Source organism: Gopherus flavomarginatus, chromosome 11 (assembly GCF_025201925.1).
Source record: "Gopherus flavomarginatus isolate rGopFla2 chromosome 11, rGopFla2.mat.asm, whole genome shotgun sequence".
NCBI classification, from domain to species: Eukaryota; Metazoa; Chordata; order Testudines; family Testudinidae; genus Gopherus; species Gopherus flavomarginatus.
Window position 1 is genome coordinate 24,565,007 of NC_066627.1, and position 13,358 is coordinate 24,578,364.

General features: G+C 50.7%; 1 protein-coding gene across 2 annotated transcripts in view; it reads right to left on the reverse strand.

Annotated features, from left to right (window-relative positions):
- Positions 1–11,852, reverse strand: part of NECAB3 (N-terminal EF-hand calcium binding protein 3) — a 125,175-nt gene extending 113,323 nt beyond the window's left edge. Inside the window, exon 1 of one of the 2 annotated variants that reach the window (XM_050917443.1) lies at positions 11,766–11,852. In XM_050917443.1, coding sequence (XP_050773400.1) covers positions 11,766–11,837 — 72 coding nt within the window. In that variant the 5' untranslated portion in view covers positions 11,838–11,852. Of the gene's footprint in view, positions 1–11,067; positions 11,310–11,765 lie in introns of those variants that run through there. The other variant, XM_050917441.1, reaches the window with a different exon arrangement.
- Positions 11,853–13,358: the final 1,506 nt, after the last annotated feature.

Sequence of the window (13,358 nt, forward strand, 5' to 3'; positions counted from 1 at the left end):
AAGGGAATCTGAAGGACTGACCTCAAGGTGTAGCGATGATCAAGAACAGTGATTCAGTAAAAATGGCTCGTTCTGCATGGCTCTGCCCTCCCCTGTGGCCCATACTGAGGCTGATCTGCTCAGGCTACTGAAAAGAACCACAACCAGGTGCTAGCAGCACTCTGGCGGGGGAATCCTCCCTGTACAGGACAGTTCAGCTCCCACACAGGCTCCAAAATTAGTGAGCTGATTTTCCGAAAAAAGCAGAGAGGTAGAGGGCTGAACTCTTTGGAAAAATCTGGCTCCAACTCTGAGTGCAGAGCTCCCTGACAATGTCCTGGGTCAGGCGTCTGTGAAAACCTGGCCCACTAGGTCTGTAAAGGTTGTTGGGTGTCTTGGAAAAACAGGGATCTGTGAAAGCCATGTCTATCCAGGTCAGTGTCACAGGATGGGAATGGGTCTTTCAGGGACAAGTGCGGTTAAACACCATCCGTAACTATCATGCTGAGCTCTCAAGGATGGGTCATTGCCTGAGATAGTCGCAGGTCCACCTGGGTCCAGATCTCAAAGATATTTAGGTGCCTAAATCAGCCAGAACAGGGAATGATCCCAAGTATCCCACAGCCCAGCTGTATAACCTAATCACTGGGCTACTGGATTCTAGGGTGAGGGGCTCTCTGTTTGCAAAAAAAAAAGGTCACAAGGTTCTCGGTTTCATCTCGATGTGGAAATAAAAACATTCTGAGTCCTCGCAATGTTTCATGAACTGAAATTTCTTGGTTTCCAGCCAGCTCCTATAGGGGAGAACCCAGCCTGGACTCCTTGCACTGGGGCAGTTGGGCAGGGTTCAGAAAAGGATTAGATGTTCATGGGGCAATATAGACCATTCCAAGTGACACCTGATAGGACACAAGGAACTCTCCTTTCCACTCACTCCCCAGTGTAAGCGTGGCACAGGCCATGCTCCTGCCTAGTCACCCTAGAGCTGTCCAAAAGGGTAGGTCTATGCTGCACCTGGGAGCGTGGTGACCAGCTCAGATAGACATGGGCCAGCTCTGCTTGAGCTAGTGCGCTAAAAATAGTGTAGCTGGGGGTAAGCTGCCTGCTTCACAAGCCTGTACTGGACCTCTTGGCTACATGCCTCTACCCATGCTGGAATCATGCTCCCAGCTGCAGAGCAGACATAACCCTAAAGGGGGCATGGTGAGACAGGGACAATGGACTTGCCTTTGCCTCTCTCTGCACTAGAGGCAGAGTGTCGGAATCTAGAAGAGGAACCAGTCTGCAAGGGTGGCAGGGGCTTGCTTGGCTGACTCAGTTCAGATCCTCTGGGGGGCTCCAGCCGCTGCACAGCCCCCCTGTCCACCCTTCCCGAGGGTACGGCCAGAATCCGGCCAGGTTTGTGAGGATGCATTCACGTGAGACAACGCTGCTGGCTCCAGGGGACAGAATGGAAATTAGCCAGGCAGACTCTGGAATGACTATAGACTTTCTGCTGGGGTACACTCTGCCTGCACAATGCTTCGGGTTCACGGGCTGGTGCAGGACCCAGAGTACATCAGCCTTAGCAGCCCAGAGAGAGAACTTGCCAGGATCACGTTAACGGGGCCTGCTGCCTGTTTGCTTGCGTTCCTCACCTCGAGCTCAGCATGCTGTGCTGGAACGAGCGGGAGGATTTAGTGCTCCAATAGCCCACCCACAAACATGGAAATTTAGATCCAATTTAAACAATAAACCCCCTCTTCTATTCCCTGTCTCTGGGCAGCCCCTGCTCCTTCTCAAGCCTCCCTCGCTATTGCATGGCGCCACCTACTGCCAGTTCCCCCTACCAGCACTCAGCTGGCATCCTTTCCGGTGCCAGGAGTGCATGCTTTCTTCTCCCACACCCATCCCAGAATCACTGGCCTTTAAACTCCCAGCTAGCTGCACGGATGACCTGGGCTTCCTGGGGGCATGAAGCCACCATGCTGCCAGCTCTGAGACAGCATGTCCTCAGCTGAGCTCATGGATGGTTTGTCCTTGCCTTTTGCATTGGACGTAACTGGCTCAGCAGGAGAGGGAGCAAGCAGGGACACCTGGATTCATGTCACTCTCCGACACGCCTGTGGCATCAAGCAACTTCCTCCAGGCGGCTTCCTGATTGGAATAAACCAAGCAAATGGGAGAGGGTTTCTTACACTGCAAGCCCCCTCAGGGCAGAAGCTGTAACTACCTGCACATCTGTTCTGCTGCCTGGAAGGAGGAGACCCTGCTTTGCAGTGGGACCTCTGGGCGCCCCCGGGATGTGCTATTAAAGAACAGCAGCGGGGCCGCAGTAACTGTGAGCTCTGGCTGTTACTGAGTCAGCTGGATAAAGCCAACGGGTGGCAAGCTGGCAGGAGGCTCTGGTGCCTAGCGTTCTGCACGACTGCCAAGGCCATTCGATGGACAAACGTCGGTGGGGAAGGCTATTTCGGTGATTTGTGTGGCCTGCGTGTCTCAGCTGATGGATAATGAGTGGTGAGGTAAGGAGTGTCTTATCTCTAAATCCTCTCTCCCTCCCTCCCCTGCCTTCCTTCCTCTTCCACTCCCTGTCTTTGACTAGTCCCAGATTTGGACCTTAGCGTCCAAAATATGGGGGGTTAGCATGAAAACCTCCAAGCTTAGTTACCAGCTTGGACCTGGTAAAAGCTGCCACCACCCAAAAAATTAGAGTGTTTTGAGGCACTCTGGTCCCCCCCAAAAACCTTCCCTGGGGACCCCAAGACCCAAATCCCTTGAGTCTCACAACAAAGGGAAATAAACCTTTTCCCTTCCCTCCTCCAGGTGTTCCTGGAGAGATACACAGAAGCAAACTCCGTGAATCTAAACAGAGGGAGTCCACCCTCTCTATTTCCAGTCCTGGAAACACAAGCACTTCCCTCTTCACCCAGAGGGAATGCAAAGTCAGGCTAGTAAATCTAACACACACAGATTCCCCCCTGACTTCTTTCTCCCACCAATTCCCTGGTGAGCACAGACTCAATTCCCTGGAGTCCCCCACTAAAGAAAAAACTCCAACAGGTCTTAAAAAGAAAGCTTTATATAAAAAGAAAGAAAAAGTACATACAAATGGTCTCTCTGTATTAAGGTGACAAATACAGGGTCATTTGCTTAAAAGAATATTGAATAAACAGCCTTATTCAAAAAGAATACAATTTAAAGCACTCCAGCAACTATAGACATGTAAATACAAAAGAAAAAAAACAATAACCTCTATTGTTTTTATGATCTCTGTACTCACAACTTGGAAACAGAAGATTAGAAAGCAGGAAATAGAAATCCCCTCATAGCCAAGAAAGAGTCAGGCAGAAGACCCAGAACAAAGGACTCACACACAAAAACCCTCCACCCAGAGTTGAAAAAATCCTGTTTCCTGATTGGTCCTCTGGTCAGGTGCTTCAGGTTACTTTTTTTCCAGGTAAAAGACACATTAACCCTTAGCTATCTGTTTATGACAGACTCCTCTTTTCAAGTCTGCTCTCTCTTCTCCTCGCTCCTTTCTCCTCTCACCCACATGGGCCTTTACAGGGGAAAGCACAGAGGAGCCAGCCTAGCACACTGCACAAGCCCTGTGCTCTCTCCCTGTGCGTCTAAGGAATCCAATATCCTGGTGTGGCTCTCAGGACTCTGATGCTTCAGCAGACTCTCCATCCCCTATCCTCCCTCCACTGTCAGCCCCCCTTCGTCTGCCCACCCCTCACTAGGCTCACAGCAAAAAAGGAGCCTGCCAGATACACTGCAGGCTGCCAGTCGCTTGCTGAGGTGGCAGTTCCTCGCAAGGCCCCCCTGTGCTAGCCATGAACAGCAGACCTGGCCAAGGCTCCGGGCAGGCCAAAGCAGCTGGAGCCTTCTGTCGGCTGCCTTTCCGAAATCCTCTCTGCTTTCTCTGACCTCTGCCTCCGTCCTCCCCCAGCACGGCCTACGGGAAGGAGCGCCAGGTGTACCTGTCTTCAGCGGCACCTGAGCTAAGCCTGCCCTCCAGGCCTCAAGGCGCCTGCCCCAGAGAAATGATAAGAATTTTCACCCATGCAGGATGGAGCTCGGGGTCTCACTTCAAGGACAGATGGAGGGTGATGCCCTTTCAGTCCCAGAGGTAATAAAGGGAGGCTCTTTATTTTCAATCTTCTAAAAGCACGGAGACTGATATGTCCAGTGACTAAGAACAAGTGAGCGGGAGGCAGACTCCACATTTTGTGTGTGTGAGTGTGTGTGTGTGTGTGTCTGTACTTTATTGAGTTCAAAGGTGCTGGGAAGCCTTGGAGACTAATGGCCTCTGTTTAAACCTGGTATAGTCTGCAGTGGAACAGGTTTCCACATGCTGCCTTTGCATGGGCCTCAGTCCTGACCTGAACTAACTAACCTATAGCTGATAGGACAGTTCCTTCTCTATGGACCCATTCAGTCCTCATTGCCTCTGTTGAGACTGCATGCACAGAGGGTGTTAATTAGCACCAGAGGGAGCGGTGGGGTTTGTAACACAGAGAGGAGGAGACTACAATTTCTGGGTCCAACTCCAGACACAGCTAATGACTCTGGGCTGTCCTGGGCTAAATCAGGGTGTCCTTGGGCAAGTCATTTAAGGATCCATGTTCCAAGGCTATTCTCCACATGCACATGCATGCAGCCATACTTGGCAGGTGCAGACACCTCCTGTGTGCATTGCCAATCACTAGTCTAAGACCTCTGAGGGCACAGGTGTGTAGATCTGCAGTAGAGGGGTCAGCCAACTGAAAGCATGTGCACACAGGTTAGAATTTTTATAGCATGCATCTGCTTGCATGCAGACATGTGGGAACAAACAAGCAGAGACCCTTTATAAACACATCCCTTAATATCCCTGTGCATTGCTTTCCCCATCTGTAAAACAGGGGTAATTACAGTTATACTTGGCTATCCAGCACTGTCATGTGTCTCAGTCTACCCCACGGATGGATTGTGATGCTCATTCAACTGATGTTTGTACAAGTGCTTGAAGACGCACGATGAGAGGTGGCTCTAGGCTAGCAGTGTATTAACATACACCTCTCATGTGTAACACACTCTTGCTTATCATTCCAGATGTTGACATGTATTGATCTGCAAGGCGGGCGTGGACCTGTGGCAGTGGAGGAGCCATGGAAGGAAGTAGGCTGTTGCTCACAGCCAGGTCAGTGAAGCTGTTTGGGAGCTGTCCGGTTACTTAGTGCTGAAAGTGGAAGTGTTAAAATCCTCCTATCTGACTCTGGGACTAACCTACGAGCAGAGAAACCAAACAGAAGGTCCAAGAGAAGCTGTGAGAACAAGGGCAGCCGTTGGATGCTTCTAGGATTGCTGGTAAGAAGATTGGTGCCTCGGGTGCTAATTGTGGTAATGGTACTCTGATTAACTGTTTGGTAATAAAGCAGCTGCCCAGAGGATTTCTACTGGCATTCAGCATTCATCAGCCAGACCATGTTTTTCAAGTGAGGCTCTGTCTGCTCCATCCAGCTGAACATTTTGTGTAGTCACTGACGCTGGCTCGACAGTCCTACAGACTGAAATCCTGCAATGATAGAATAGGTCCACATGCCTCACACCCCTCAGCTGTGAGCTGAAAGAGTCAGGGGCAGAGAGGTCTTAGTTTTGCACAATGCATCATTAGCCTCCCCAATGAAACTGTGATTGGTATCAGTGTGGGCATCTTGAATGCCCAAGTCTGCTGAAAACTGGACTGTCTTGCAAACTCATGGCCCCTAAGCTCTTAAGAAGGCATGAAAAGCGAGTTACTGTGCTTGCCCCAATTGGACAGGAGCTGGATTTAGCGGCAAGAAGTTCTTTGTCACATTATCACTTCCCTGAGCCCAGTTCCCCCTTTATTCCCTGGGCAGCTCCTCCAGCAAGAGCCAGGTCAGAGATGTGGCTCCAGCTTAGGTTAAGTACCTCAGGTTTCTGTACAATCTTCCCTTATTGGAAGCTCAGCTACAAATGCTCCAGCCCATCCGTAGGGCAGGAACGTATGCGAGGTGCAGAAGGAGTTGGAAAGCAACGGGCCAAGCTACTGCACCAGCACTGGCTGAGATCTCTTGCTCTGATTCTAATCATGCCAGCCCCCTCTGGATCAAACAGATTGTTCTGAAACCAACATACAGGACAGTGCTCTGCTCTGATGCCCATGCAGGGAGGGAGAGCGCAGGGGTCACCCACCCATCTCTCAGCTGCTTTAGAGATGAGGTGAAGGGGAAGCCACTGAGAGGGCTGAAAGCTGCAAAGCAAGGTGACTGGGGAGTGCAGCTCCTGCTCTTTAAAGGGATGCTCTGTGCACTCTATCTAAGTAAAGCCCCCATTACTGGAGTAGCTGAGTGCCTCACAGTCCCCAGTAGATCTATTCTCACAACACCCCGTGAGGTAGGCAGGACTATTATCCCTATTACATGGAGGGGAAACTAAGGAACAGAGACTAAGTGATTTCATAGAATCATAGGGTTGGAAGGGACCTCAGGAGGTCATCTAGTCCAACTCCTGCTCAAAGCAGGACCAATCCCCAGATTTTTCCCCCAGTTCCCCAATTGGCCCCCTCAAGGATTGAACTGACAACCCTGGGTTTAGCAGGCCAATGCTCAAACCACTGAGCTATCCCTCCCTCCTCAAGGTCACATAGGCAGTCTGTGGCAGAGCTGGGAATTGAACCTACATCTTGGCTAGAGCCCTAAGCACTGGAATCTCCTTCCTCTCCAAGTCACTGCAATAGGGGAGGGACAGCCACGAGCCCTCCTTCTGCCTATCCTTTCTGGTGTAGTTAACGTTTTACAGTCCTGTATTCAGGGGAGTGCAAGGACTGCAACTGCAGCCAGCCCCTGCCTGGGAGAAACAAGGGGGAAGCCATCACCTGCACAGGTACCAGGCACAACCTGGCCACTATTTAGCAAGTGCTAATGCAAACCACAGCAAAATGGACGGAGAAGTGAAAAATACACTCTCAGGTGGTGAGTTATTGAGTGCTCGCTCCTGGGGAGCACTGAGCAGAGAGGAATGGAACTCCCATGGCTTCCCCCTGCAAACATACCACTGCCTTGGAGTTATGCCTCAGATATTCCCCTCGCCCTTCCATCCCCAGGACAGAAACTGCAAACACAGGCTCTCACAGCTGTAAAGTCAGGGGCCACTGACCAGCTGTGCAGCCTCCTCCCTGATTTTCTCATCTCATTCTCATCTTGCTCTTTGAGGCACAGGGCCTAATTCCACCACCCTTACACGGGGTACGTGGCCACTCACTACACAAGTAGCCCCACCGAAGCTGATGGTTGGCATAGGAAGCTGCTACTCAACGAGGACAGATGTGGCAGGATCTTATCTGCAGTGATGATGTCTTTGAGATGAGCTGCCAGGTACGCTAAGGCTGGGCCTCTCCATAGACACCTGGTGCTGGGCAGCCTGGCCCCTCTGACTCCTAACAAGCCAAATGCTGTGAAACTACCACATTCAGCAGCACAGCCCAGGAAGCGGAGCTGCCATGCAAGGATAGGGAATTCTCTGGAGGTTCTTCTCCCAGGAGCTTGGGGTGGGGGGGGGGAGGAGCCAAAGGAGAAGGACACAGAGAGAGCAGGGCTGCAGTCTGCACAGACCCACTGGCCACAAACCCCCAATAGGGTTTCAATGGGGTTTAAATCCACATCCAGCACCCTGCCTGTGGGTGAAGGGAGGATGGCATCCCCCATGCCACCCAAGTTTACTTGTGCTTTGCACAGGAACTGCGGATTACACCCTAAAAGCTGCTAAGATGTTCTTGGTTTAGCAAAGGGTACCCAGACTTCAGTCTCGGAGGCACACCTAAATTGCTTCCCTCAGAGACTATGCTTCCCAGTATGCAATGCTCCACCTTGAGCTGAGCACCCTTGCTACTGAGATCAAGATTGAGCACTGCATGCTGGGATCAGCCATGTCCATTACAGGACCTCTGTATTAAAGACAGCCATGGATGGTATTCTAGAAGTTGCTGGGCCACACCTGGTCTTTGAGGTGTCTATCAGATACCCCTACCTGAGGAAATAGGATTGACTTCAACTGATTCATGACATGTTTAGAATAGGGTGTGTAATTCCAGCAGATAAAACACACAGCATGTAAAATATTTTAGCAGTTAGATTAGACAAGCACTTATGGGTATCACTTTTAAACAGTTGCACTTGACAATTCTCACAATTTTATCATGAGTCTCACACTATTTGGTGCTTTCCTTAAAGCCCCTGCTTCTGGAGTCATGTGAATACACAAGAATCTCAGCTCTTTTTAAAGTGAGTTTCTTGCCCATGTTGTTTCAGAGAAAAGCTTGAAAACATGATCCCTAATGTATCTGAAACCAGAATACAAACTAAAAATGACCCAATACTTATTATCTTATTTACCTATGATATTTGGAGGCTTGACTTGTGATTATTTTTAAACACTTGGGAGTGGCGGGACTGCTGTCTACTGCTCTCTGCCACTTTATTTCTCTCTAAAATAGGACCAGATTTTCAAAGTTCAGCATGGACAGTTACATGTGGGTATTTGCATATGCTTAACTCATGTGATTCTATAAAGGCTTTTACTCTGTGCCAATCTCAAAGGTACCTGAGCACCTACCTCCCCCATGTGTCACCTGACATGAGAATTTAGACACCTGCAAATATATGTGTGCAGCTGCAAACACATAACATTGCAAATCAACTGCAAATTCTAGAATTTGCAAAGAATCCTTGAGAACTGGGCACTCAGTTCCTGCTGACCTGGGATTTGGGTCCATTGCAAATCCCAGCCCAAATGTCTACTCCACTCTTAGCCAGAAACTTAGCTGGTCCTGTCACAACAGACATGCTGACACTTCTCCCAGGTAATTACACATCCTCAGCCCTGTCTATCCTCAGCTTAGAGTTTTCAAAACAAAATCCTGCAGATTTATTGATTGGTGCAAACAGGAACAATTTATTTGGTCAGACGTCACTAGTTCTGTCTGAGCCGTGCTGATTAACTGTTCTCCAGCCTCAGCAGTGCTCCAAGGTCCTGCAAGTCATGCTCCTTCTGTTGGACTCTGTCCTGGTGGTTATGTTGGCTATAAATTGTTCTAATCCTCGGGGAAGGGCTGAAGCTTCCATTTCATTTCCATCAGTCAGCATCAAAACCTTCCCCTAGCTACTGGCCCACCCCACCACCAGCTTGATTTCAGTCTTAGGAAGGGCACCTCACTTGCTTAGAGAGGGGAGGAGAAGAGAGGTGGCTTCTGCGTGAAACAGCAGTGACCAGCCCTTTGACAGCCAGATAACAAGCCAGGAGCTGAAATGCTGCTTGTTTGAAAATGAAAAAAAATCAATCCACACCCATAACCAGGGCTGGTACTTCAGTTACATCTTCCAAATCAACGTCTCTTGTTGATGACTCAGTTGCACAAAGCCCAGCGGGTGACCCTGTAGCCACAGGCAGAGGGCAGCAGGAGGCCACGTTCTAAGAGTCAGCTGGGCACATTTGACTCTGGGGGTACCCTTCAGACCCTCTGGAGGAGACAGTGCCTTGGGCAGTGGTTTCCACAGCTCCAAGCTAGTGTCTAAGTAGGAAGTAATTCCATAGCATACGCAATTCGAGAGAAAGGATTGAGGACTAAGATCCATGAGCCAAAAGAAACAATAGCCAATTGGCTGTGTGTTCCTAAGGCTTTCACTCTTGTGTGCAATAGAGGCTGAACTGGCAAAGCCTGGGTGTGAGGGTATGGAGACCTTTCACAGTGAGCCAGAGGCACCAACAGACACCAGCATCTGGCTTCATAAACATTTCATACAATTCACTTTTGTACAATTAGCCACAGGGGTTTCCGTTACTGTCTCTCCGATACACTCAGGGAAGCAGAGCATCAAGCACAATGGGCTGTTTGCTTTTAATGTCAAGATGAAAGATATCAACAGAAAGTTCTCCACTGCACCTACAGCTGCAGGAAGCATGGACAGCTGTTCTTAGCCAGCTCCTAGCACTGGAGGTCTGGAAGCCTTAAGTCAGATCATTACTTCAAAGCTGCTTTTAACTTTTGGTTTCTAAGAGAGAGGCAGCGAACACAATAGTCAGGCAATACCCACAACTCTGCAGTAAATACAGCACATTACAAGCAAAGACGCTTTCAAATGTTTCCCAGTTGGCAGTCAGCTTTGGAGCTGGACTAGAAAACCCTTCGTGGCTCACATTAAGTGTGTGACTGCCAGCTGCAATAAACCTTTGTTAACATAGATTTCCCAGCAGAGATTTTAAACCATGCTCGGGTGACTTTTACCGCAGGAGAAGCTGTAGGTTTCTTACATTACATAATTCAGTTAGGGGCTTAAGCTTCCAAATTGGCCATGAAAAGTGACCAGCCCCAAAACCAAAATCTGCTTCCCTCCTCCCCAGGCTATTGATTGAAAAAGAAACATGTACTATTTTCCTTGCATGACAATGAAGAAAAACAAACCCTCAAAAGCTTGACCCCAAATGGATGAGTTAGTAGCATTTTGCAAAGTTGGGGGATGAAATAGGCATGTGTATTGTTAGGGAACAGTGCTAGGAACTGCACATTGTTCCCTAGGAGAAAGCAAGGATTTTCCCATTCTTTCCCAGTCCAAGTGATGGCACTGCACATTATGGACAAATTTTCAACCCCAGGCACCTCGATCATGGATGCAAAACGTGGGGATGCAAAGGCACAATTCCCTGTCCTTAGTGCTTGCACACCTGTTCTGCCCACATCGCTGCCTGCTTGGGCCCCTAAAGGCAGATTTTGCAGGTGCCCCTGGGTCACAGATAGTTGACCGTGCGCATCACGGTGGGTGTGTGCGGACACCACACAAACACAAACACACACACACACATCACAGCAGCTAAACCAGCATCTTTCCCCGCAGGGTGCAGCCCCGGCCAGAAGTCTCCATTACGGTGGGTTCTGCCTGCCTTGCGGGACCCCGCCAGCTCCCAACCAGCCGCCGGCTCCGGCTAGCCCGGGGTTGAGCCCCCTGCCCGCTGGAAGTGGGAGCCGCGGGAAGGGACCCCTACGCTGCCCGCCGGCTGGCCGGCCCGGCTCCACGCACAGGGGGAACGCGCCCAGCGCCTACTTACATCGTGGAAGAGGGCGAGCCCCTGGCCGCGGGGCTGCGGGGGCTGCCCGGCGCAGGGGCTGGGGGCGGGCTTGGCAGCCAGCAGGCACATTGCCAGCATCTCCGCACAGCCCAGCATCTCCTCCAGCCGGTCCGGGGGGGCAGGAAGGCGCCCGGGCCGGGATCTCCGGCGGCTGGCCCCGGGGCTGCTGCTTCGGAGCTGGGCTCAGCAACTCCCTCCGCTCCGACCGCTGCCAGCCTCCAGCGGGCAACTTTCCCCGCCCGCCTCCACGCCTGCCTGATTGGACGCGAGCCGGGATCGGTCACGCCAGCCAGCTGCTCCGCGGGGCGCAGCTACATACTCCGCGCCGCGGCGCGCCGTTCTCCTCTAGCCCGAGCCCCTGCCCCGCGGAACCTCCGCCTTCAGTGGGGAGCCCGGAGTGCCGCGGGGGTGGCCCCAGCGTCAAAGGGGCTCGCCACGGAGCAGGCCCCGGCTAGTCACTGCCTTAGCACGGGCACTAAACACCCGGCCCAGGGGTGCGGGAACAGAAAACAACCGGCAGACTGGGCTGCAAGCTGGCCCGGCAAGGCCAGGACCCCCGCCCCAGCAGAGAAACCGTTTGCAGACTAAACAGGGCACCAGGGCCATCACAAGCAACTGGACAAGAGCGGCTAGGGGCGGGGGCAGTGCAGCAGGACCCCAAATCTTGTATTAAATACCTGAAACGTCTTTGGCCAGATGCAACCAACTCCTATAGCTTCTGCAAAAGACCTGCGCCTTGGACCTGCCATCTCTCCTTCGGCCCCTTTGCTGGAATGATCCTAAGTTCCTCCTAAGATGTGGGCACTAGGCCGTTTTTGTAAAGGGGCATGGATTTGGCAGCTATGTATGTTGCACTAAATAATCATAGAATTATAGAATATCAGGGCTGGAGGGGACCTTAGGAGGTCATCTAGTCCAACCCCCTGCTCAAAGAAGGACCAATCACCAACTAAATCATCCCAGCCAGGGCTTTGTCAAGCCTGACCTTAAAAACCTCTAAGGGTATGTCTAAACTCCTCACCATATTGGCAGGTATCGATCGATTTCTTGGGGATCAATATATTGCGTCTCATCTAGACGCGCTATTTCGATCCCCGAATGCACTCCCGTCAACTCCGGAACTCCACCAGCGCGAACGGCGGTAGCGGAGTCGACAGAGGGAGCCGTGGACGTCGATCCCGCGCCATGAGGAGAGGTAAATCGATCTAAGATACTTCGACTTCAGCTACGCTATTCACATAGCTGAAGTTGTGTATCTTAGACGGACCCCCTGCCCCCGCAGTGTAGACCAGCCCTAAGGAAGGAGATTCCACCACCTCCCTAGATAACCCATTCCAGGGCTTCACCACCCTCCTAGTGAAATCGTTTTTTCTAATATCCAACCTAGACCTCCCCCACTGCAACTTGAGACCATTGCTCCTTGTTCTGTCATCTGCCACCACTGAGAACAGCCGAGCTCCATCCTCTTTGGAATCCAGCTTTAGGTAGTTGAAGGCTACTATCAAATCCCTCCTCACTCTTCTCTTCTGCAGACTAAACAATCCCAGTTCCCACCTGGACTTGTTTCAAAAAATCCTTCACTTTATTTCATTAAACATAGAAAAAAGCCTGCAGAGTGAGGTTTCCAAAGGGCAGCCTAACCTGCAATTAGAGAGCCCCCTGCACCAGCCCCCCTTCAGCAGCAAACCCAAGCTCTAAGTCGACCTCCCAAATAAAAACCAAGTTTGAGAGAAAGGTGAGGTGGAAATAAGCCAACTCATTCCAAAGAGTGGTGTTCAAATGCCAAACAATTGGCAAATGGGAAAATGATCAGACAGTTAGTGGAAACCTGGACATCCGCCCCAGCCTTAACTCTGCCCCATCATTTGTGCTTCTCGTCCCCCTCATAGGGGCAGAGCCCCACAAGTCTCCATCTAGCTTGTATAAATGATTACACACCCCCAAAACATGAACTAATTTAAAAGAACATTATTAAGGTTGCAAAGTCAAGTACCCAAAAGGTAGGAAATTCCAGAATTAAGATTTTCCTGTGCAACCTTAATGAAGCCCTCCTGTGTGTATACACGATGAGCCAGCCTTTAGTTACATGGTCCCAGGTTCTATTTTTCCACACTCAGTCCGTGGGGTGAAAAGTGCTCCCTGAATGAGCTGCTACTCACTATTCTGTTATATCTTCATTGTTCAGTGTGTAACCCAAGGCCTTATTCACGGCACACTGTTCAAACCCTGCTCTGCAGACAGTTGTTAATTTCCACCTGAGTTTTCTGTGG